This window comes from Pisolithus orientalis, assembly GCF_024613125.1.
Source record: "Pisolithus orientalis strain OTSU chromosome Unknown F5J12scaffold_42, whole genome shotgun sequence".
Classification (NCBI taxonomy): domain Eukaryota; kingdom Fungi; phylum Basidiomycota; class Agaricomycetes; order Boletales; family Pisolithaceae; genus Pisolithus; species Pisolithus orientalis.
Genome location: NW_026260823.1, coordinates 85,425 through 109,956, shown reverse-complemented (window position 1 = coordinate 109,956; position 24,532 = coordinate 85,425). Strand labels below are relative to the sequence as shown.

The following is a 24,532-nucleotide window of genomic DNA, read 5'->3' as shown; positions in this document are numbered from 1 at the left end:
GGAGGATCCACCAAGGTCCATACTTGTCTTTCTTCAATTGATTTTAATTTGTCTTTCATCGCATTGAACCACTTCTTTTGTAAATTGGGAGATAATTTAAGCACATCTTTATAATGTTCCGGTGATTCTTTAATCCAGGCAGCCAATGCAAACTCAAAAGGATGCATTTCTAACTGTTGATCTGGCATGCCTTTTGGAGAATCAGGAGTGTCCGGAATTGGGGTAAGTGGAGATCCAGGAGATGGAGGAGTAGTTCCTTGTGGATGTTCAGTCCACTGACAAGGAACTTCAGGAGGAATCATTGCAGGAGGTAACCTCGGAGAAGGAGGTCTGTTCTCTTCTGCATATCTCTGAATATCTTCTCTGGAATTGTGAGCATGTTGCTCGGCATTACGAATCCACTGTTGTGCTTGATCCTGATTTTGTTGTATATCTCTTTCAATCTGGACTGGAGGTCTATCTCCATATATGTTTCCAGGTTGAGATACTGGTATAAATTGACATTTAGGATGAGGTTCTCTGTCATCAGCAGGAGGTTGAGCTCTGTGAACATTACATGAGTCTCCTTGAATAAATTCTGGTTGATGAGGATGTCTAAGATGACGAGGGTCAACTGGTGGTGCAGCAACAGGTGCTCTTCTTTGTTGTTGAGCTCTTGGCTGGTCTGCAGCTCTCTGTTGTGGGTTTTGTGGTTGTGGAGGAGTTAATGGACAAGGTGGTTGGCATTGATGAGGTGCTGGTTGGATCTGATCAGGATCTGGAAGTGAATGAAGGCTTTCAGAGTCGGAAGTAGATGATTCATGGTTGTCTTCAGTATCGGGGTCAAAGGTTTCAGATTTTGTAGAATCAGAGCAGAAAGGAAAAGAATCTTCTATAAACTTTGCAGTGTGAGAAAGAATAATCTTTTGTCCATATAGGAACCAATATCCTTTAGTATTAGGCTCATAGCCTAAGAAGATCATTTTGACTGCATGAGGTTCCAGTTTGTCTTTACATTGTTCTTTGGGAACCCATACAAAGGCTTTGCATCCAAAGGTGCGAAAATAGGTGATATCTGGGATTTTTCCTAAGAACAATTCGACCGGAGTCTTGAAAAGAATCCTCTTGAGAGGAGTTCTATTGTACACATGAAGTGCACAATCAAAGGCAAAGTTCCAGAAGCGTTTTGGAACACATGCATGATGTCAAATAGTACCAGCTTTTTCTTGTATGGTCCGATTAAATCATTCTGCTTGACCATTTTGTTGTGGTTGATCAGCAATTGACAATTGATGGGTAACTCCGCATGAAGAAAGGAGCGCTTTGAAAGTAGTACCCATAAATTCTCCCCCTTGATCCGAACAGAGTGCAATAAGATGGTGTCCAGTAGTATTTTGCATAGAGACCATCCAATTGGCAAAGGCAGTATAGGTGTTGGATTTGTTGCGAAGGTAGAGACAGAACCCATAAGATGAATAATCATCCAAGAGGGTAAGAATGTATTTGGACCGAAAGTAAGATTCGACAGGTAATTCAAGAAGGTCAGCATGGACCAACTTGAGAGGTTTAGTTGCACATTTCCAGGAAGGTTTAAAGGCTTCAGAAGATAATTTGCCTTGTGTGCAACCTTTACAGGAAGGTATTGTTCCCTGTATTTGTATGTCTGTATGAAGACCTAATTGGTGAATATGTCTGAGAACTGCTTGAGCAGGGTGACACATGCGATTATGCCAAATAGATTCTTGTGATTCCTTGACCCTTGATGGGCAAAGGACCCCATAGGCAGTAGTAGGTGGAAGCGGTATGCCCACAAACCAATGAAGAGGTGAAGTCAGAGAAGCTACTTTCGCTTCAAGGACAATCTGGCCATCTGGTGCTCTGATAGTCTCGCCAGTAAGTGTTGCTGTGCTCCTATACCCATTATTGAGGAGTGCATTTCTTGAACATAGTCTCTTTGAAAACAAAGGACTGTAAACAACATTATGCAGTGGTAGGTTACTGCCATTTTCCAGGTGAATAACCACTGTTCCTTGACCGAGAAGTTGAACCTTTTTTGAACCAGCAGTAGAGGCCAAAGGTGGATTTTTAAATTCTTGATAAGTCAAGAAATCAGTTTTAAATGGAGTCACATGATGTGATGCTCCAGAATCCAACATCCATAAAGACTCACCCTTTGGTAGGTTCTTTTTAAGATTCGCATATGACAGTGGTACACCCAATGGGTAACAGTCATAAGAATCGAAGGCATGACCATTGAACTGCATAGGTAAATACCCAGAGGCAGATTCGTTTGGATCATACTCAATGTCTGGATTATGCATTTTATGAAAAGGTTTACATACAGATCTTTCTGGCACAGATTTGTGAAATTGAGATAAGGACATAGGGCGATTTTTCTTTTTAGTTAATACGGATTTTCGGAGAGATTCTCCATCTCTATGATTCTGTCCTCGAAATCGAGGGGAAGAGAGATTAAAGGTCCATTTGTTTGGTGGAGCCGAATCACCATTATCCTCAACATTCCTGTTCTCCACCATGTTCTTGCCAGCCAAAATGGAATTTCCCACTCATATTGAGGGTTTGAAGGAACCACTCTGATGTGTCCCATCCTGCTTAGCAGGGGGAAGGGAAATCTTCCTCGGATGAGAGTCCGAGTACTTCCATTGCTTCAGTTCCTGAAGGGAAACCTCCAGCAGGTTGCAAGAGTTGGCTGCTTGGTGACAAATAGAACATGTGCAATTAGAACCAGGAAGTTGAACATGAATCTTGACTGACTCAACTTGATCCGGTGTCACACACCAAAGGTGTTTGGTGAGGTGGACATGGATGTAGCTGATGAATGGAGGTGAAGACCATAGCCCTCATGTGAAGAAGGACAGCCAGCAATGTCGGCAGTCATCCCTCGCACAAGAACAGGTTGTCAATGCCAAAGAAAAAGGAGGCAGGTTAAGCACCAGTAAAATTCTTAAGCGCCCATGTACGGCATTCTGGTTTTCAACATATCTCCACCAATTCTGCAGACACCAAAACCATTCCCACACTTGCTTGTAGTGCTCAGCCATGTGATCCTACCTTCCAAGATTGGAAAGGATTTGCACACTCCACATGTTTCTACAGCACTCCCTCCAAAAGACGCTCATTTCGCTAATTCTTCTGATATGGCTGCCTCCACATCAGTCATTTCGCTTGTCCCCTTTGCTAGGGACCATGGCTACATATATCTACCAGGAGTTCCTACCAGCTTCCGTCCTGAAGCATCCTGGTACATCCCACCCTCATCTGCCCCCTCTCAGCCCATCCAGCTTGGACAGCATGTTCTTTTTGTCAGTATGACCTCCAGGAGGATGTTCTTTGGTTGCCTCAGGTCTGTCATTTGCTTGGAAAGGTCTTATGTGGTCATTTCAGTTTCTCCGGTCCAAGAAGCATATGGATCCTTCCTCCCTGCCCCCTGCAACATCTTCATACCAGTCTCGTCCATCATTCTTCCAAAATTGCGACAGCTACAGTATAATCTACTGTTCTCCACTCTCCCTGATCGCATCCATGACGAGTATGATGCACATCTTGCCTCCTTGTTGCAAGATACAGCAGAAGACGCTCCCCCTTCATCCTCTCTTCCAACAGAGCCTTGTTCATGAAGTTTTTATTTGCTTCACTGAGAGGATAGTTTGGGGGGGAAAGTTGCGATCCCCTATGCTCCTGTCACCCCACAGACCCCCAAAGCTTGACACCTGTTGACATCTGACTCACCCTGTCTGCTTTTGGATGTACTATATCAGCATCAGATCAGTGCTGCCTCTCTGTCATCCCACTTTGGCCTAGAAGTGATCTCTTCAAGATGTGACATGCACAGCCTCCCCCTAATGCGATTCCAGTGCACTTTCCCAGTTCCTGACATTGCTTGACTCATACTTTGACATTCTGACTGTCTTTGACTCACCTATTGCCAATACTTACCAATCTTTTGACTTTGCTTACTGATTCTTCACTTTTTGGCTTACTTATCCTTACCAATGCTTACCAATGCTTTCCAAGATGATTACCCATCGCTTACATTCCTTACTCATCAGTTACCAATCGCTTACCAAGTGTTTACACCTTGTTTTCCATAGGCAATGCCCCTGTACTGTATATAAGTCACTGTACTTAGGTAGCAAAAAAAAAAAGACATCAGAGAGCCCCTCTTGCTCGCAATTTATCATCTCTCAGTAAATCATTCATCAGCTTCAATAGTTGAGACTTTATTAAGGGTCTAGCTATCATCTACTTCGCTTATCATCATCTTTCATCCATATACTTCGCTCCAAGCCCTCCCTGAGCTCAGTACAGCTTAGGACATCAAATTAAGTCACCATCCATCCTTCTGTAGGCTGACAGCAGTCTACCCTATCACTTTCTATCGCATTCTTGCTCCCTCTTCATCAGGAGCACCCCCAACCCTCAGCACTCATCTTCAAGTGTTGTAGCTCGCAAAAAACCTCCCAAAGAACAGGTTCTACCATCTAGGTACTGCATAGGCACACCACCACTCGCTTTCATTGTCTTTTGTGTTGGTTTTGGTTGGTTTTCACCACTGAACCTCACTTTGACTCACACCATCCCTAGCGCATCTAGGCCTACCCTATCCATTGTGATTTGCCCATCGGCAGTGATCGCTCAATGCAGATGGGTAAATAGCTAACTGCCTAGAGGGCGGGGCTCATAACCTATTGTGCAGAGGAACAGGAGAATACAAAGAGCAACAGACAAGAACACTTGCCTTGTTAGAATGGTAGTAGATTTAGATATTAGCAACTTGTTAGTTGAGGGGCTCAGTTGTCGAGTAGACAGGTGAAGAACAAATGTAGAATTCGATAGGGACCTAGGGAGAAAGTCCTGAGTTTATATACATGAGTAGGTATGCATGGACCAGTAGTGTAAAAGGAAACTACTACTCAGTATAGTAAAGAATAGCATGGAAGGTCATGGAATATGATGTATGATATGACATCATTGTGGAGCTGATTGATAAGAAATGTCATGTGATGAACAACATGTTGATACACGTGTAAGTCTGGATCAATCTAGATGTCAGAACTATTTCCAACATTGAGTCATCTGGACTTTGGGGAGTGTGGAGGGGAGGCAGAGCATCTGTCAGTTTGTCATGGTATTCCTGCACAACATTGGGGGGAGGGCATGGTTGAGCATCTTCATGAGTATTGGGTGCATCAATGTTGAAGTTATGGGCCACATGTAGGTGTGTCCTGAGACTGGTGGGCAACATGAACCAGTGGCAGCAGCTTGCAAACTTGCAGGGAATCCAATGAGCAGTATATGCTTGCCATGCAGAACACATTCCAGTCACCAATGGCACTGAGTATAAAAATGTTACTTAACATTTCAGCACAAGTTAGAGGAACTATTGGCTAAGGATGCTGACAGTGGGTGGGAAAGACTCAGTTGTGGGTCAATAGAACTTGAAGGCACATGAAGTCTAAACATTCCCTCATCCCCCCATTCCTACTCAAGGCACACAAGCATGTCCTGATCAGATGTTGCATCTGGTCACCCATGCCAAGAATGCCAATCAGCACCCAGGCCAAATTATCCTGGACATGACACAAAAGAAGCATACCTTGGAGCAAAAATGTCAAGATGACACTCACATGGAGCAAGAGAAGCATGAAGAACAAGTTGCAAAAGCCTGTGCCATAAAACAGGTCACTGAAATCATCAACAAAGGAACTGAGGCAGAAAGGAATTTACTGACATCCCATCAACAGCCCAGGATCAACATCCTGGGAACAGCACACCAGAGTTAGTCCTTTCCCATCACTATACTCCACATGCTTTTACTCACCAAAACCATCCTCTTCTACTGGGACTTCCTTGATGTACAATCTCACTCTGCAAAGGGCAATATTGCAGGATTTGGAAAGGTAAAGGACTGGGCAGAGAAACTTTCAAGCAGCAAGGCCATCTGCTCTCCAAGAGTTAGTGCTTCCAGTACATCACATTCCTGTGCTTCTTCACTTTCAAATGTGACATCCTTTGGGGTCAAAGGGAGTACAAGGTCTACTCATTCAAGTGCCACTCAACCACCACCCACACCTGCAAGTGTCAGCAGTAGAGTTGTGCCTGTTTCATACCCAGGTGAAGACAGTGAATTGGCAGAGATTGGGAACTACACACAGGAAAGCATCAGTAAGGGAAGCAATGCCAGTACTAGGGTAGGTTGCATTCATAATCATCAGCATATCCTGTGCATTGACTCAGTGGAATAGGTATCCATTGAAGTGATTGACAACATACATTCCCCATCCATCAGCCCACCACCCCCATCCCAACCATGCATCATTGCCAAAACTGCAGTGTCAGCAAAGCCTGTGAAGAGTGAGCTATCAATGTACTATGACAGGTTGAGCTCAGATGATGAGGTGATTGAAGTAGATCAGGTGTCAACTCCTCCAAGAGGATCTTTGAAACCAGCCTCTGGTCTCACAGGTATGTGGCACATACTAAATTGAGTGCCCAGCAAGTAGGTTCACACCATTATAGGCTGATATGGAAGGTCATCAATCAGCTGCTCCCCTGTTGAAACACACTAAAACAAAGGCAGAAGATGGAGTTATCAAACTTCCCAACCATCCAAGGAACAATGCAAGCAGCAAGTTCACTAACTGAGACCTTCCACCTGGGTGTCAAGATTGAAATGTCTGGCATGGTATCTACATCCCTTTGTTTGCCCACTGGTGTGGGGGCCATGTTGATTCATGGACTATTGAGGCAGGTGATCTTCAGGATGCAATGCAGATAATCTGGGATGAAGTTTACTGTGGCAAAGTGGAACATTATATTGCTCCTAGGGGGCCAGTCTTCCATGTGGTAAGACCATTCTAAACTTGAGTTTCATAGTTGTGCTGCTAACCCTATGTTGCAATCCTAGGGAAAGCAGTGCTTGAACAAATGGTGAAGCAGCTTCACAGCAACAGCACTGATGGTCATTGCAACATTCTTTATTCAAGACATTGACTTTCATGATCCTGAACAGCAAGAGGATTTTTCAGCAGCCATGTTCCACTGTAACTGTTATCTATTCAGTGGAAATGAAGATATCAACCACTGAGGTGAGTTGTACTAGATATCATCATCATCTTGGTATCTAAATGATTTTTTTGGCAGATGTGGACTGGTATTTGGCAGTCTCCATTTGTATTACAGATGTTCACATCACACTTCAACCTTGTTGCTGGCTGTGCCCAGATTCCCAAGTTAGACAGTGAAAAGATCACTGCTTGAGCTGCACTTTCCCTTGCTGCCACAGCCATAGGTTTTATCATATCTCATTGTCACTAGTCAGCTGATTTCATCTTCCAGGTTTGCTGGGCATTGACTCTAGCTGCACATGGTAACCTACAACTCAAAAAACTCATGTCTGGATCAAAGCCACAGAAGTGTGCTGTCCTGTTGAAAGGTGATTCTGGTGTGACCTGGGAGGTCATTATCCCTGATGGCAAACCATATGGATTCAATTTCCAGATGTGGGGTGAGATGATGAGGAAGCTTTTGCAGCCGATCATGGTACTCTCGAATGTGAACTTTTCCACAATTGTTGAAGAAACTCAGTGCTATGTCAAGGTCAGTGCAAAGGGGAAAGAGAGATCCACCAGAAGTAGTGGGTTCAATGAAGATGATGATGACAATTTCCAGAATCTGTTCAAGTTTCAGTAATTGGTATGTCAGCAATCATATCCATTGCTCCCTCCCCAGATTCACTGTTTTATTATACATGCTCTCCCCCCCTCTTTGCTCACTGCCCCCAACACACATGGTTCATTGTCTCCCATTTGCCTATGACTCCCTCAACCTCAAACCCTACCTCCAATACCCTCAGTCCCCATACAGCATCTCTGCTATTGGCTTCATTGTTTGTGCATCAACTCTATGTGTTATGCCCGAGCGTGGTGACTTCTTCAAATGGAATAGGCACTGAAGCGTGCAAGGGGGAGACTATGGGCCAAATGTATCATAACCCCTATGGCTCAGTTATCCTGAAAGTCTGACAGAGGTTTTGTCTACTGGCGAGTCCCTAAGGTTGTTCATGCAGAGAGAAAACAAGGACAAGTGAGAAGGAAGTTAGCTGAGTTGCAAGCTATCAAAAAACTGCAGATACAGGACAGAGTATGAGGGACTATATACCCCTAAGTATGAGTACCATACCAGTCACGACAGACGTGTCACGACATGTATCCGCAGTAATCAACAAAACAATCAGTGAAATAAATAAGAGTCATACAGTGTCATCAGATGGAGTAGGGAGGCAATGAAGGCTATACCAGCTGGCACAATCAATGCACAGCGTGGAGCCTGACACCAGAACTATAGTACAACATATGAGCAACATAAACAAGTCAGTTGGAACAAGAAGTAAACAAGTCATCCATCAGAGAGGGCAGTGGGATACTGGATCACAGTGGCAACATGGTCTCGTCTGGTATTGGAAATACCTTGACAGCAGGAGATCCAAGTGTTCCCTGGAGCATTTGAGCCCCTAGGATGGCAACAATTAATAGGCATGTGATGAGGCATATGATGCATGTGACCACAAGAAGTTGAAAAAGGAAAGACCCCTGACAGAAGTGTAACATCACCCCCCCTCTAAGGTCCTCAGACCCTTGAGGACAGGCCAGAAGTCGCATTGGCAGGGCAGGCAGAAAGGGGTTGGTGAGTAGTATACACGCAGGAGCACGTGGGAGATGCGACAGGTGACAATGGTGATGGAGACAATGGCTCCTTGAGGGCCGGAGTATAGCAGGAGCCACATCCATTGCAGCACAACCAATGTCCCAGGTAATGACATTGGAAACAGGCATGAACTCACAAGGGATGTCCCTCAGGTACTGGGGACTGTCCTCCGAGGTAAAACCGCAGTTGCTCTGCAGGGATGGGGATGAAGGAAGTCAGAGGGAGAGGGTTGGTGGAGTGGATGGCATTGTGGTACTGTTTGTGCATTCCAGCCCACGATGCATCCTGGAGCAGAACCTCCCAAGCAGAGTTGTGAGTGCCTGTTCCTAGACAAGCACCAACCTCTTTAAGCAACTCTCCCAAGTCAACATACCCTAGCTCAATGGCATGCCACTCCTTCTCCTTCTCCTGATCCAAGATGTCTTCTTTTAATTTTCCTGAAACTGATGGTTCCTCTTGTTTTGGTTTGATGCACTCCAAGATCTGAGAAGCCAGAGGGGCCAGGAACTCTCCCATCTGTTGGTTACAGTAAATGATGATAAGCTCCTCCAGTTACTGCTTTGGTGAGATCCAAGGAAGCCTTCTCCAGCATGTCAATCATTATAACTTTCAACAGTGGTGCACAGTTCCACTCAACTTCCGAGTACGAACCTTCGAGACCAGTCCATTGATCACATCTGACGCTCAGTAGATTTGAGACAACATCCCAAAATACTCAGCCTGTTCTGGTGAGCACCCATCAATGTTGTCCCCATTGTGGAAGATGTCAAGTGCCCTAACAATGTCCAAGTAGTCACTTGCTGAGACTGGTAGTTGCTGCTGGTCAAGCCTGGGCAGTGGTGGCCATTGTGAGGAGGTTGAGGGCTGTGTGTTGAGCACTGTTGGAGTAGGTGGTGAAGGCAGAGCAAAGGTTGGTAGGTTGGGGAGCATGGGAGGAACCCTCTCTGGCTGTCATTCCACAGGAGTCATGGTCAGCATGTGCTTCACCCTTTCCCTGCTGGTTACCAGTCTCCACTGAGGGAGACTCTGGCCTTTGGTGCTGGGATGTGTCTGACCAAGAAGCTCGTGAGTGGGCATGGTCTGTGAGCCCTTCTGGAAGGTGGGGATAGTGAGCAGGGCTGAGACATTGGTGATGAGTATCCAGAGACATAAAAACTGGTGGGGGACAGTTGAAGGACTGGTTGGGGCATAGACAGTGACTGGGGGAATGACCCTGTCGTCATAGGTGTCATGAAAGGATTCGGTGGCAAGGGGGAGGTTGGCATAGTCGTGCTCAGTGTTGACAGAGTGAGGAGAGTCCATTTAATTTTTGAGATGACGAGCGAGCATTGTACTGGTCAAGGGCTTCCGACATGTGGTCTTTTATATGTTCCTCAGGTTCCCAGGTATTGGATGAATGTGGGAACCCTTTCCATTTAACCAAATAGCATCATCTTCCTCTTCATCCATCTATCTTGTGATTAATTATTGACTTGACCTCCCACTCGATCTCGTTGTCAACCAATTCAGGCAACGGTGCTGTGGGGGCAGCACCATAGGTGTCATTTTCAGTGAATGGGAAGATCCAAGAGGCATGGAACACCGGATGGACCTTCCATGTCATGGGAAGCTCCAATCAGAAGGCAACTGGAGAAACAACCTGAGTCACCTTGAATGGTCCAAGATGTCACAGTGCAATTTTATCACACTGGTTTTTGATGCAAAGATGCCTGGTATCCAGGAGTACCCGATCTCCTATCTTCAGTGCAACATAAGACCCTTTTGAGCATGAACGCATCAGGTCTTGGGCATTTTTATGAGCGAGGATTGCGATATCCCGGTTCAAGGCCAGTCTCTCCAGCCTTTCATCAACTGAGGGTACTGCAGTTAGCTGGACCTCAGGGTAAGGGGACGGGTTGTATCCCAGAAGAAGCAAAAATGGAGTCATTTGATGGACTGAGTGGACGTGGGAATTGTGGGCAAACTCGGCTGATGGGAGCTTGGCAGCCCAGGAATTCAGTGCCTCTGTACAGTACAGGCACAGATATCCTTCCACCTCTTGATTTACACACTCACTTTCTCCATTAGTCTGGGGATGGTAACCCATAGAAAGTTTGGTTTTGACCCCTATAGCCTTGTAAAGTTCCTTAGTGAACAAGGATGCAAACTGGGGTCTGCGATCGGAGATTACTGACTCTGGGATCCCAAACCAGGAGTATATGAACTGATGGAAGAGTCGGGCGATCCTGACAGAGTCAATGGTCTTATGACAGGGAATAAAGAGTGTGGCCTTAGTAAGGCCCTGATCAACAATTGTGAGAATGGAGTTGTATTTTTGTTCTCCGGAGATGGGAAGATCTGTGATGAGATCCATAGAGATCTGTTGGAAGGGAAATGACATTTTAGGGGCTTCATGGGGGATCACCGGGGGTGTTGGTGGGTGAGTGACGACCTTGGTTGTTTGGCAAACTGGGCATCCAGCCATGTAAGCTTTTACATCTTTTACCATTCCTTCCCACCATACTTCTTTACACATTTTTGCAGCCATTGCTTTCTGTCCAGGATGACTGGTGGACTCATGGTCATGGTAACTGTGCATACAGTGTTGATGGTTTTCTGGGGGAATATACAGTCATGTCATTCTGAATTGTTTAGTTCCATCTTTTGCAATGGTGACGTTATCCCTGGGTTCCAGACCGGTAGAATCCTTTGGCATTTTGTTCTTGATGCATTCATACAGGTCTGAGGATATTGCATAAACCCCCCACACTCCTTTTACAGGATTCCTCAGAGGGCGAGCATCAAGCAGCCTTTTCTCCTTCGGTGTCTCCTCAAGTGGGCAAGAATAAGGCTTTGAGTTTTTGCATGACCGTGCTATCCATGCAGGGACATGGCCCACCCAGCAAAGACAGTTAATTTTTAGTTGTTTTTGTAATTTTGTTAGGGAAAAAGAGGGTGAAACAAGGCAAATTTGGGAATCCACCCCCTCCAAAAGCCAAAGGTCCAGAGGAAGGACTGTGGCCACAGGGGTGGGCTCCATGGTCTCGCTCTTGCAAGAAAGAGTGTCAGTGGGGACCTGGAGGCGACCAGCCTGCCAGGAAAAACAGATGGGGTAAGATTGAACAGTAGCAGCCCACCAGACCTGTTGTGGAGTGAGCTGTTGAGGCTCGCAATAATACTCCAGGTTCTTGTGGTCAGTAAAGACCACAGTGGGGGTGACTGGGGAGAGGAGATATGGGTGGAAAGCCTTGAGCACATGGATGACAGCGAGCATTTCGAGGTCATAAACTTGATAGCGCTGTTCAGCTCTGACCAATGACTGGGAAAGGTAGGAACAGGGGTGCCACTTGTCATCTGCTCCTTTCTGTGCAAGTACTGCACCAGTACTGAGCTTCAAAGCATCCATAAACAGGGCAAAGGGCTTCGAGAAGTCCAGGATAGTGAGGACCAGAGAGGAGCATAACAAGGATTTTAACTTTTCGAACGCAGCATCACATTCTGCTGTCCATTGATAGGACACTCCTTTCTTCATCAAATCATGCAGGGGATGGGTGATGCTTGAAAAGGAAGGGATAAACTTGTGGTAGAAATTACAAAATCCAAGGAATCTGCAAAGCCCAGTAAGGTTGTCAGGGGCTTCCCAAGTACTGATGGTGTTGGTCTTCGTCAGCGAAGTCTCCATACACCCCTTTCCTATTACCATTCTGAGGAATTCAGCTTCTTCAGCCTTGAAGACACATTTGCTAATCTTGAGGTGCAGTTCCTCCTTTTCACAGATCTTCAGGAACTTGCAAACATGGCTCCAAAGTTCTGCTTTGGTTTTTCCATGGATTGCCACATCATCCATGTACCCTACCTGCTTTCCTCTTTGTGATTCAAAGGTTTTATCCATGTATCTCTGAAAGGAAGGAGGTGAGTTGCACTGGCTGAAGAACATTACCATCAGTTCAAACAGCCCTCTAGGGGTAATGAAGGCCCCTTTCCACTCGTCTCCTTCCTTGACACAGAGGTTGGTAAAACCCCAGCGAATGTCAAACTTGGCATAATATTTGGATTTGACAAGTTTGTCAAACAAGGCTTGCATGTTAGGCAGCGGGCATGCATCCAGGACTGTAAATGAATTGAGATAGTGGTAGTCTTGGATTAGCCACTTTTTCCCATCTTTCTTAGCCATGAAAAACTCTGGTGCCACTTGTGGTGACATTGACAGTCGAATCTTTTTACATTTCAGGTTTTCTTCTAGGAATTCATCTAGGACTTTTAGTTCATCAGGAGACATGGGGTATACCATTGCCTTTTTAGGCTTGAAACCTTCACAAAGTCTGATTTCATGGTCCAATCCAGGTCGATGGGCCAGTAACGGAATGTTGTCTTCTGCAAACACCTTGGCGAATTCCTTGTACATATCAGGAAGTTTGACCTCCTCCTTGCCTGCCACTAAGGCAGCTTTGAGCTCTGTGGAAAGAGTAGTTTTATTAATAACCATGGGGTTTATGCCCATTTCTGAGTTTACCACCTCCAGAGGTGATCTGGAGTTTTCTGTTGCACTACCTTCATAAGAAGGCACCCTGTTTGATGTACTGGTCAGATTCTCTAGTAGGAACATACCTGTCATCCCAACACATGATTTTTCCTGTTTCCCAGTTCATTCGTGGTTTGAACTCTTTTAGGAAGGGCATTCCAAGGAGGACGTGTTCTTTTCCTACCAGCAGTCTGATGTAACATTTGACCCAAACAACCCTGTTTTTGATAATCATTTTCAAGGTTGCTTTTCTCATGACCCATTCAACATCTTTTCCAGTGAATGACGTGGTCTTGAATTTATTTTTGACTCAATACATGGGTATCCGGAGCTTCTGGACCATTCGTTCCGATACAAGGGAGACCTCAGCTCCCGAATCAATACAGGCCATGATTCCTGTGTTGAAGTCTGGTAAAATGACCCTTCCCAGTGGTGAACAGATTCACATTGTCAATTCATCATCTATAGAAGTACATTTAGCAGACAAAATAGCAATGGGACTGACTGTAGCAGGAGATTTGTCAGTCCCCTTTAAAAATCCAACCCAAAGGCCTTTCTTTCTTCTGCAGTTGCTTCACAATCTCCAACGTAGGCAGTCTTTGTACCATCCTCTGAGAGGACTATGCAGATCCCTGAGAGTTGTTTGACCTTGGATCTGCAGTCATGCTTGTAGTGACCTTCAGCTCCACAATTGAAGCATTTAATTTCCAAACCGGAGCATCTAACGTTCCATTTATGTTTGTCAATGTCCATTGCATCGGGATCTCGGGAACCTCCATGGTAATGAATGAACTTCTGTTCATACCAAGACTCCTTCCCTTCTAGGATGTGCTTCATAGCAATCACAGTCTGGGCTTCTCCTGTACACTGTATCCACTTGATAACTGTGGAAGGTGTGTGTCCAGAGTTGAGAACCCAATCGCAATATTCCTTGTTTAAGCCTTTCCCAAAGAAGATCCCTGCTTCACGCAATTCTTCTTTAAGTTGAGCCTTGTTAACAAGCCCTGTAAACTCAGCAATGTAGGCTTCCAATTCTTGTTTGCCTTGTGAGATGTCCAAAAGGCGAAGTATTGCAAGGGCAGTTTGGTCTCCAGATTCAAAGGTAGCTTTGAGACATTCCATGAACCTCTGAAAGGTGTCCATGTAGTAGATTGTTCCGTCGAGAAGCTTGTTTTCATTCTGGTAATTTTCAGCAAAGGAAACTGCTGTGCCTTTGGTCATGTACATGAGTGTGAATGAGATCTTGAGCAATTCTGTGTTGTATACATGCTTATTCAGGTTCAAATACCCTTCAACCTGTGTAACCCAGGTCTGAAGCCCATTGTGGCTTCCATCATATTCTCTGGGACGCCCAACATTAAACTCCCTTCCTCCATTGGGTGGGCAGCAATTGTACGAGTCGTCAGGATTGGCTGGGGCCTTACCCTTACTGGACCCTCTGATGGGGACCTCTGGGGGAGTTACCTTTCTGAAATTCCTGGCATACCATTCTCGTAATGCCAAGTCTGTAGGCATTCCTGTTGGAAATGGGTTGCTATTCTGGGCATGCATTGCTCTTTGGAGCTCTTCTGCCATTGCAAGCCTTTGTTCTTCCAACCTTTGTCTCAGCTCCTCTTCGGAAATGGTCCTTGTAGGCATTTCAGGAGTGGATTCTCCATGACCAAGAGTCATGGACATTTCAGGCAGGTTGCGTGCTTCCTGTTCTTCTTTGAGGACTGATCCGAAAGAAGTATCAGACTTCTGATTGTCTTCTTCTTCTGAACTAAGCATGACTTCTGAATCCCTAAACCAGGATAGATAAGATAACTGGGGATTTGTGGTGGTAACCAAGGGGCCTAATCTTCCTAGCGGGATGGGCAGTAAAGGAGGATTCCTTCTGAGCCCAAGGGGTTTAGGTTGAGGAGGGACTGGCGGTCTCAATTTCTGAGGATTAGACACTTTAACGAGAAGTGATAACAAAGGCTGAGGGAGGATTTATTTCTCAAAAGAAACCTGTCAGCGTGGAGAGCTTGATTGGTGCACAAGTGGCTTTACATGTAGGGAGACACAAGTGCAGGACTCTAGGGAGGTGATCTATTAAAGCCTTAGTGGCTGCCTGTAGAGCGGTGGATTTGGTTAAGGGTGGAGGGGTGCTTCTCAATTTTGTTAGCAGCTTAATGATGCATTGAGGAGCGGAACAAGGGTGAGTCAGTTTTTACATGTAGGGAAACCAACAAGCCTTGTTTGGGGTAGGACTTGGTTTGTTGAAGTTCAGTAACCAGGGATGAGTAGACTTTTCGTGAAGAGGTCGATGAGTCCTGAAAGCTGCATAGAGTTTTTCAATTTTGTTATGCCCAAGCACAGTGACTTCTTCAAATGGAATAGGCACAAAGTGTGCAAGGGGGAGACTACAGGCCAAACATATCATAACCCCTATGGCTCAGTTATCCCAAAAGTCTGACAGAGGTTTTGCCTACTGGTGAGTCCCTAAGGTTGTTTGCACAGAGAGAAAACAAGGATGAGTGAGAAGGAAGTTAGCTGAGTTGCAAGCTATTGAAAAACTGCAGATACAGGATGGAGTATGAGGGACTATATACCCCTAAGTATGAGTACCATACCAGTTGCGACGTGTATCTGCAGTAATCAACAAAACAATCAGTGAAATAAATAAGAGTCATATGGTGTCATCAGATGGAGTAGGGAGGCAACAAAGGCTATACTGGCTGGTGCAATCAATGTGCAGGCAGAGCCTGACACCAGAACTATAGTACAACATATGAGCAACATAAACAAGTCAGTTGGAACAAGAAGTAAACAAGTCATCCATCAGAGAGGGCGGTGGGATACCGGATCACAGTGGCAACACAGTCTCGTCCAGTATTGGAAATACCTTGACAGCAGGAGATCCAAGTGTTCCCTGGAGCATTCAAGCCCCTAGGATGGCGATGATTAATAGGCATGTGACAAGGCATACAATGCATGTGACCACAAGAAGTCAAAAAAGGAAAGACCCCTGACAGAAGCATAACACTATGAAGCACCAGGATCTTATTGGCCAGCTTCATGCTATCAATCCTTTTTATCTTGACTTGCTGATTTTTGACCATTTTTCCTATGCCTCCATAATATCATTCTTAGCTGTCCTATTCCCTCCCCCCCCCTTTACTACATATGCTACTGGTGTGGTACCCCAAACCATTTTAATAAATTGACAATACTTTGCATGTTTAAATCCTTGGTGACTGGAATCTGCTTAAGTACTTATTCAAATGTTCAATCTGCACAAGCTCCCAAGCAGTCCAAGTCATAATTACTTAATTCACTTAAGTGACTTGACACCTTATTTTGACTTGGTAACAAAATTCCAAGTAATCAAGTCAGATCAAGCAACTTGTAGTTTTGCTGATGTATGGCAAGTGATGTTTGTGGAAACTTGGAGGTGGCAAGCAGAAACTCCAAGCTTGAACTTGACAATGAAGATGTCATAGATGAGGATAAGTTGGAAGAAGAGATTGAGGGTGGAGCAGAAGTTGATCCAGATGTTCAAATACTACAACAGGGTAGGTCTAAGGTCTAAATTGAAGTTGACAATGCAGTGGAAACTTATATTTCATGGAAGAGCTCCAGATTGAAGACAAGAGTGAAAGAAGCATTTGAACTCCTGACCAAAGTATTCCAGCTGATGGTGAGTGCCTCCAAGATTTTGTTACAATTTCCTTATGAGGTTTCTTTTAGCTCAATTGCCCATTGAAGGCAATGAGGACCTTGACCTGCCACAATGTTTTCATCATTGTAAATGACTGCAAATTTTACTCCCCTTGAGAGTGAAGAATCAATCTCTGATTCAGAGATTGAAATGAAGTGACTTCTCCATCAACCTTGAAAGAAGATAAGGAGAAGAAAAGTATTTGTTCTCATGCCACCACTACGCCCATCCTACCTATGTCACAGTCAGGCACAGGCCTTAGATGTTGTATCCATCCCAGCCACATCACCTCAGAGGTATCATTTCATTCTAAGCAAGGCAGAAATGCAGAATCTCCCATCAATGCTTGCTGGTTCCCAAGAAAGTATGGACTACTTGAAACTTGCCTTTGGAGTAGATCTCATGTGAGTCCCTGGGAGAACCAGGAGCTTCACTGGATGTAGTGGAAAGTGAGTGATGGTTCTGAAAACTCTTGTACTAGTATGCTAACTGAGTCATGTTGCCAGTAGATCATGCCTTTCAACTCAGAGACCTGCAGTGGAACAGGATGCCAATGCAGTCCCTGCATCCAATAACCTCATACTTGATGCCAACCTGGCAACAATCGGGTACATGTACTTGAGTGACTATGATGTTATTATTTGTAGAAACCAGCAGGATGGAGAACTTTGCAACGAAGCTATCATCCTTTCCAAGATTTTCACTCACAGCTACAGCACATCAGACGCTTTGCACCACCTCCCATTCTGCAAGAAGCTGAATGGAAAATATCAGCTTCATCAGAAGGCTTTCCTTCACCAAATACTTTCAAAATATCCAAATGTTGTAGCAACTGAAGCTGAGCTACAAGATGTCTGTATTCGAAAGGACCAATTTGGACCTATCCTCCACATTTTGGAACCTCGTGACGGCTATGCTTGCAACCAATGCGACTACGCTACCCAGAGCAATATGGCGAGCACAGACTTACTCCACAAACACTGGAATGCCCATCGTAAAGCGAATCCTTCACTTCCTCTATTTCGTCAAAAGGGTGCCACAGCACTCGATCCACGAAAATTTCGTCTATGCAAGGTGCAGACGTTCAACACCAGATCCACCTCCAGCCATTGGCTAGTGGTCCCACCTTTGGCGAACCAGCCGACCACTTCCGTTGCAGTCCCGCAAATTCCTGTTGGCGCCATACTCGCTGCTGGATTGGGCTGCAATACTTAGCGATCTCAACCGCGGTGAAGTTGTGCACCGAGGTAAATTAAGGATTGGTCGGGGGCGTCATTAGGTTGTTTAGGCAAAGTCTGCAAGTTTGCACTCTGGTGGTATCGCCGCTGCGAACGTATATGTACATATGTATGTCCAAAAATATGTACGTACTTGAACCTAGTCTGGATACCAGCTTGTCTATAATGAAGCGTAATCCACATTGAACCAAGCATTGAACGGTAGTTTACTGAAATCACAACGACCGACAGGAAAGTCGCAGGTGACTCTTGGTAGGGAATGTCCAAGAGGTTGTCCAGTGTCGGGTGGAGACTTAGAGTCCCGTCGAGACTCGGACATATCGACGCTCTGGGCATGTCACGTAAGTTCTTACGGTAAATGCCGGAAACAGCCTATCAGGGTGATGCAGCATTCTTAACCAAATTTGGTAGTTGTATTCTGTAAATGGAATGGCGCCTTTTCTCGCAAAGTTTTGATTTCGCGGAGAGCCTGCCAGGGTGGGGTCAGTGTCTCTTTTTTCCTCTGAGAGGTGACGAGCCCTCACAAAACTTTCAGTCCTTCACTCCTTTATTTTTTTTATCGTCTCTCGTTTACACTGATCGTTTTTTGTAGTCATGACTAGCACCACTGCTTGCACACCTCCTCGCAGATCTACTCTCTCTATCAAGGAGTTCAGCCATCTCATCAGCGAGTCTCTCGACATGTCGCATTACTCGTCTCCGTATAACTTAGAAAAACTTGGAAATGGGAGCTCGGAAAAACGAAAGTCTTCACCCTTCCAGCGTGTCTTTTTGCGTCCATCACCTGTCTCTACCTCCGCGGGAGACCGTTCTTCCCCCGAGAAGAACACAGAAGACACGCCAGCCACTCCGCGCAGAATAGGTTTTCCCTGGCCCTTCTCTCGTGGCTCTCCTAGCAAGCGCTCTTTTCATTACGAACCGAACGGCCCTGTAAGAAGATATCCGTGATTCTTCTGTTTGGCTCTCATACGTTTTCCCCTCCAGGACATGTCTAACGAACAAAAACCTCCGGACCCTGTAGATACATTGGAGGTCTACAGGGAATCCCATTTCGCAGCTTCTTCGAGTTCCCTCGTGGCAGGCTCAACATCTAGTTTGGGGTCTCTCATCCCTGCTAATGAACTGCGTTTTTCGCCCACACCTCGAGACCACTCTTTTGACGACAGCCACCGCTCACTTAGAGAATCCACTTCATCTCCCATCACCTTCGCTAGACCAAACTCGCCAGCGCGTACTACGGATTATGTCACCGCACCAGCTTTACAATCACTCTATGGTAATAAATCATCTTCCGCCAGTATCAGTTCATCAGGTACCGAAGTAGTGGAAATTGGCATCGCGATATCAAGTGAAGACTATGTCCGCAACGGCACCGACGTGCCTTCACCTTCTACTCAGAGCGAAAGTGAATCCGAGGACGACCCTACTCCCCGTGCTTCCACGTTCAGCAGTGGTGTTATCGCTCCCGCTTCCCCAAACGTTGGTGATTCCCTCACTCTGACACAGCGCAGGCGCCTTCAGGCACTGTCGTTGATATTGCCTCCTCACGGTGTGCAGTTAAACGAGATACCTGATCAAGAGACCGACACAACGAGCGTATCGTCTTACACACCGATTGCACAACCCATACCAATGACTCCGATGCAAAATCCTGTCCCAATCGTATTGACGACTCCACCTTCTGATACCACTCCAGTTGTATTTTGTGGAGTTACAACTAGGATGTCGCCATCATTATCGAGGCCGCCCTCCTCCCAAGGTTCACTGAATTCCGCTTATTCTGGCGGAGGTCGCGCGAGGTCAACATCAAGAGGCACAAGGTCACCACCCCCATTGCTTCCCGGCCCGCCGCCAAGTGGGCCACTACCTGCCGTACCAGCTGTAGAGCCCTTAAAGTCGCCAGTACCGCAAGTATTCCTATCGAGTCCTGAAGTCTCGGTCCCAGTTTCGGCATCCTCACCTATGTCTTCCCAGCTTTCCTTATTCCCTCCTGTCCCGCCGCTCCCGCCAGCGCTTAAATCGAAACAATCGATATTGGCCATGCAACTCCCTTTACCAAACTCGGGCTCGAGTAGTACTGCTGTTACTAACAAACTTCAACCCCAAGGACAGGTATACTTTCGTCTTTCCATTTCGACTCGGACGTTCACTGATACGTGTTCAAAAATACAGGTGCAACAAACACAGGGACGGGCGCAATCACCCCCTAGGTCGCCCTCGAAGCAAACACAGTTCCAGACCCAGTCGCCTCCCGGTGCACTTCGTCTTCCTTCAAGGATGTGTGGAGGGGCAGTGTATGACCCAGACGGTTTTGCACCATCAAACTCAGGGCCTGGATTACTTCCGAGCCCACCTGCAACCCCAACTAGGGCTATTAAACGGGCCAGTGCACCTGGATCGTCATCCAAGATGGGTCCCTGCATGCCGTCGCAGTCGACGACGGATACCCCTGGGTTGGCGCCTCCTCGCTCGCTGAGACGACCAACTAGTCTTGGCGTTGGAATTCTCGAGGCAGCGTCTGTTGCTGCTGCTGTTGGAAATACTACTGTAGATGGCGATTCTGCACAGGGAAATGTGAGAAGAACGAAAAGTATCCTACTGTTGGGATCGAGGAGCAAGTTTGCATTTCCGTTTGGCTCAGGCAGTTCTTGCACCAGTCGCAATACTACGACAGGTGTCGGGATGCAGAAGAGGGTGCAAATACGCGCTGAGAGTGGGGAATGGCCAAGATGAAGCGGAGACGGACGGGAGGCATGGCTATGGTTGTGTGGGCGTTGGAATAGGTGCAGTGATTGGTGGAGAGAAGGAGGTGAAGGAAAAGGATGCGAATGCAGTAAAGAAGGGTAGAAGAAGGTCTGCTCTGGGATTGAAGAATATTTCTCTTGGAATCGGAAGGGACAAGGATAAGGAGCGAGACAGGGACAAGAACAAAGAAGGTATAGTTGTGGTTTCCACATCACGCACGGAACGCTAAGGTTATTTAAACTAGCGGGACGAGCGAAACGTACTTCCGACCCAACGCCGACGCTAGTTCCACCTTCCACAACATCGACATCGGCGTCAATGAGTGCGCCATCCGATCCAGCGGCTCCACAAATTCTCGTTCTACGCGAGCGTCGACACTCGGCTCCCATTCTCTCTCGCATGCGTTCGCGAACGCGGTCGAGACTCGCAATGAATGGGGATGCCGCGCAGGAGAATACGAATACTCAGAGGGAGCCAAGCATGGACTGGACGCTTTCGCTCCCATTATCGACCGATGTTCCAGGAAACAGGATCTCACCGTTTGCCAAAGGTGCTGTCAATGCTGCAGAAGCCCAAGGAAGCGAGGAGAGTGAGGTGGAAGAAGAGGAGAAGGAGGATTGGACGCTTTGTATGCCTTTGAGGGCGCGAATCGAGGTGGCTATAGCGCTGCCTGGTATTAGGAGTGGTCGTGGAGTTAGCGGCGTTCTAGGGGACGACGCAGAGGACGGAGTCAACCTAGTTGATTCCGAGGTTGACTCCAAAAGTGACCCGGGTCTCGAACAAAAGCCTGATGACGAACACCCGAACGAAGCCTCACATGGGCTTGAGCCCTGCATCGAGCGTGAAGAAGGCGCATATCTATCGGACAAGTGCATTGATATACGGGAACAGTTACCTACACCGAGCCCGTCGCCAACTCCGTCGTCACCTCTGCTTCTCCCGGGTCCCTACGTGCGTGTCCATGGTCAAGGGACAGAACTGGAACACGGAATCCGTGCAAGGACAATGCACGACAGCGATGGTGGACTGGACATCGACAGCGGGAGAGGCAAGCGTGGTTCGGGGTGGAACGCGTTGGGATGGTTCGGAGATGCAATCCCTGAATCCGTAGAAGAGATGGAGGACGAAGTCGGATTATCTCCAAACAATTTCGACTCCATGACGAGGAGACGAAGGAACAATTACCACTGCGAGCCACAACAATCTACCCCGCGACATCTGAGCACGGACAGTACAGCGACGGTCGCAACCACAACGACCGAGACTACAATCTACTACAGTGCACGGTCAAGTTGGTTCGTAGCACAGTAATGCTTTTTTATGTCCCCTGCATGCTCATTTTTGGTATTCTTTCAAGCTACTCTCGCCATTCCCCCCTCAACACGGATTTTTTGCGCCTCATCTGAACCGCTATTATCATATCCACTGCGCACCACTATTGCACCATATAACTTATGTTAAAATCTTGGTACCACACACGTATATAATATCCCTCCGTATGTAGATGCCAACCCCTATGCCTTTACCTCCCATATGTTTTGGTGTGCTGCATCGCTTGTGCACCTTTATCATTGGTCTCGCGGCGGGACTTGCAGTGTCTCTCTGCCTCTACATATACCTTACCACTTGCTTGAATTTTGTACTTATCGCTTTGCTCTGGATCCCTGTAATTGGACGATGGTCAGACAATTTTGCTCACCGGCTGCAGTAGATGCCATGCAGACAGGAAGATGATTACGACGCGCGTCGTTCTTCCGTTGTCACAATCTACAGCCGATGCGCGGTGCTAGTGATACAATCTGAGGCGTCGCATTGGAATACACGTTACTCCATACGGTCCCAACGTGCAACCTCACGTCAGAACCTGTTTCGCTTTCTCTGTTGTTTAGCCGCCGCCGCAGCCTCCGATGGTCCACGGCTTACAAATAGTCTGTGTCAGCAAGAGTGAACGTGAAAGAAGTCACTTAACTTCCACACTCACCCTCTATTCCTTATCTTCACGTTACCTTCCGCTGGTGGATCGTCGATGTCCATGCTATCTCCCGCGCCACTTCCACCAGTGGGATACGATCCGGCTTTACGATTCGATTGTTTGGATTCCTTTAGGCGTTCTTGGACTTCTTTCAGATTAGCCACGCAAAGTTCTTCGTGTAGCTCGATTTCGCTCCGTACGGATTTATCATGCTCTGCGATTTCGACAAGCTTCTTATCCAAAGCTTCGAGTACACATGCTGTCGTACTCGCCCTATTGAGCGCATTCCATCAAACCGTTGTCACCAACCATTGGAAGGGGCACGGGACTTGAAAAGAGACAAATAGTGCAGAAACATACCAATTCTGAAGGGCTGTGAGGACCTTTTCAAGTTGTCCAGGTTCTAGGTCTCGGCCCATCGTATACTCGATCTCGAGTTGTTGTTCCTTTTGATCGAACTTGCCACGGAGGATGTCCAAGTAGATTGCGTCGATGATCAGATCTTCGAGCTCGCGGATCGTAGGCATTTGCAATTCTTCGAGAAGCAACGAGTACGGGAGTATCTGCAACCATTAATACATGTGCGCTCCAAAGAAAAAAAGTGATGTGAATGCACGAACCCGGCGTTCGGTCGCTAGGGACACTATCGAGAGGTATTTCAATTTGGTGATTTGTGCAGCGTTTAGTGGTGGGAAGGAGTTTTTGTTGTCTGTAGTAGAATCTCAGCAGTCTGATGGGCATATTGACAAAGAATGTCTATCATCTTACCCAAGTAATACCTATACGTGCGATAAGAGAAGAGTTGCAGCAGTGAAATGTACGGCGCGTATTGTTCGCTCATGGACAGCTAATGACGCCACGTTAAGGACCCACGTGTGGTTTGCAAGATGGAAAGAATAAAGACTTACCTCCTGGATGTTTGGCATGTCTAAGAGTTCGGCGAAGACGAATACGCCGGGGGCAGCGGTGGCGTCTTGGATGAGCTTTGCAGCTGCAGCACCTTTGGCCGATTTGGACATAAGCAAGAATGGCTCCAGCCTTGCTGCGAAGTTGGCACCCAACTCCATATTGTCGATGTCGTATGTATGGAGGAGGCTGACTCGGTGTTGAGACAAATAAGGCAACACCGTCAACTACGATGTACGTACTTACATATCGCTAATGCATGGGCCTCGTTCTCGTAATGTGTACGCAAGGCCTAACCAAACTGAGTGACAACCAACTAGGCGATAGCATGTCCCTGGCAGGCGCTCATGATAGCTCCTCTTTATCGTCGAACCGCACCATATCGTCCACTTCGACGGAATCCTCGTTTCTGAATGGCTCGCCAGCATCCTAAGAAACGTCATCTCTCCGAATTTGAGAAGTCACGTCCCACATCTAAGCTTTCCTCAGTACGCCAATTCATTCTTTCTGACAGGCGGTATTTATTGACAGCGAGAAATCGGCTCCAGGAACCATTGCAGGCGTCCGCTGCAGATACTTCATCCACAGCTGAAACATCCGCTTCTCGGATGACGCTTAGCGGGAGGAGGCGCTTCCTCCGAGATCAGTCGAATCACAGTCAGCCAGATTCCGTCGCACCTGAGATAGCTGGCAAAAGTGCAGGTGGTAGACCACCGGAGCACCAGGGTCAACCCCAGGCACTTCCATCTAAAGATGTATGTGATCTGCTTTCTCTGGCG

The 24,532-nt window shown here is 46.6% G+C and overlaps 5 protein-coding genes across 5 annotated transcripts; 4 read left to right on the top strand and 1 right to left on the bottom strand.

Annotated features, from left to right (window-relative positions):
- Positions 1 to 5,807: 5,807 nt before the first annotated feature.
- On the top strand, positions 5,808 to 7,692 carry F5J12DRAFT_785762 (uncharacterized protein; the record flags this gene model as incomplete). Its single annotated transcript, XM_051743288.1, is given in 6 exon segments — positions 5,808 to 6,191; positions 6,246 to 6,465; positions 6,752 to 6,846; positions 7,013 to 7,043; positions 7,063 to 7,088; positions 7,339 to 7,692. 6 exon segments carry the CDS (start codon positions 5,808 to 5,810, stop codon positions 7,690 to 7,692), a joined length of 1,110 nt encoding a protein of 369 aa, XP_051596137.1.
- An 8,903-nt stretch (positions 7,693 to 16,595) lies between these two features.
- Positions 16,596 to 18,166, top strand: F5J12DRAFT_929418 (uncharacterized protein; the record flags this gene model as incomplete). Its single annotated transcript, XM_051749494.1, has 5 exons — positions 16,596 to 16,746; positions 16,783 to 16,871; positions 17,142 to 17,296; positions 17,402 to 17,500; positions 17,540 to 18,166. 5 exons carry the CDS (start codon positions 16,596 to 16,598, stop codon positions 18,105 to 18,107), a joined length of 1,062 nt encoding a protein of 353 aa, XP_051596136.1. The 3' UTR covers positions 18,108 to 18,166.
- Positions 18,167 to 18,601: 435 nt separating this feature from the next.
- F5J12DRAFT_413087 (uncharacterized protein) lies at positions 18,602 to 21,002 on the top strand. Its single transcript, XM_051739297.1, has 3 exons — positions 18,602 to 19,060; positions 19,115 to 20,242; positions 20,303 to 21,002. Exons 1-3 carry the CDS (start codon positions 18,725 to 18,727, stop codon positions 20,861 to 20,863), a joined length of 2,025 nt encoding a protein of 674 aa, XP_051596135.1. The 5' UTR covers positions 18,602 to 18,724; the 3' UTR covers positions 20,864 to 21,002.
- Positions 21,003 to 21,079: 77 nt separating this feature from the next.
- On the top strand, positions 21,080 to 22,282 carry F5J12DRAFT_413066 (uncharacterized protein). The gene has a single exon (XM_051739296.1). The coding sequence runs from the start codon at positions 21,194 to 21,196 to the stop codon at positions 22,184 to 22,186; it is 993 nt and encodes a 330-aa protein (XP_051596134.1). The 5' UTR covers positions 21,080 to 21,193; the 3' UTR covers positions 22,187 to 22,282.
- A 450-nt stretch (positions 22,283 to 22,732) lies between these two features.
- On the bottom strand, positions 22,733 to 23,914 carry F5J12DRAFT_896675 (uncharacterized protein; the record flags this gene model as incomplete). The annotated part of the gene is made up of 6 exons (XM_051747966.1): positions 22,733 to 22,805; positions 22,857 to 23,120; positions 23,208 to 23,410; positions 23,468 to 23,556; positions 23,616 to 23,694; positions 23,756 to 23,914. 6 exons carry the CDS (start codon positions 23,912 to 23,914, stop codon positions 22,733 to 22,735), a joined length of 867 nt encoding a protein of 288 aa, XP_051596133.1.
- Positions 23,915 to 24,532: the final 618 nt, after the last annotated feature.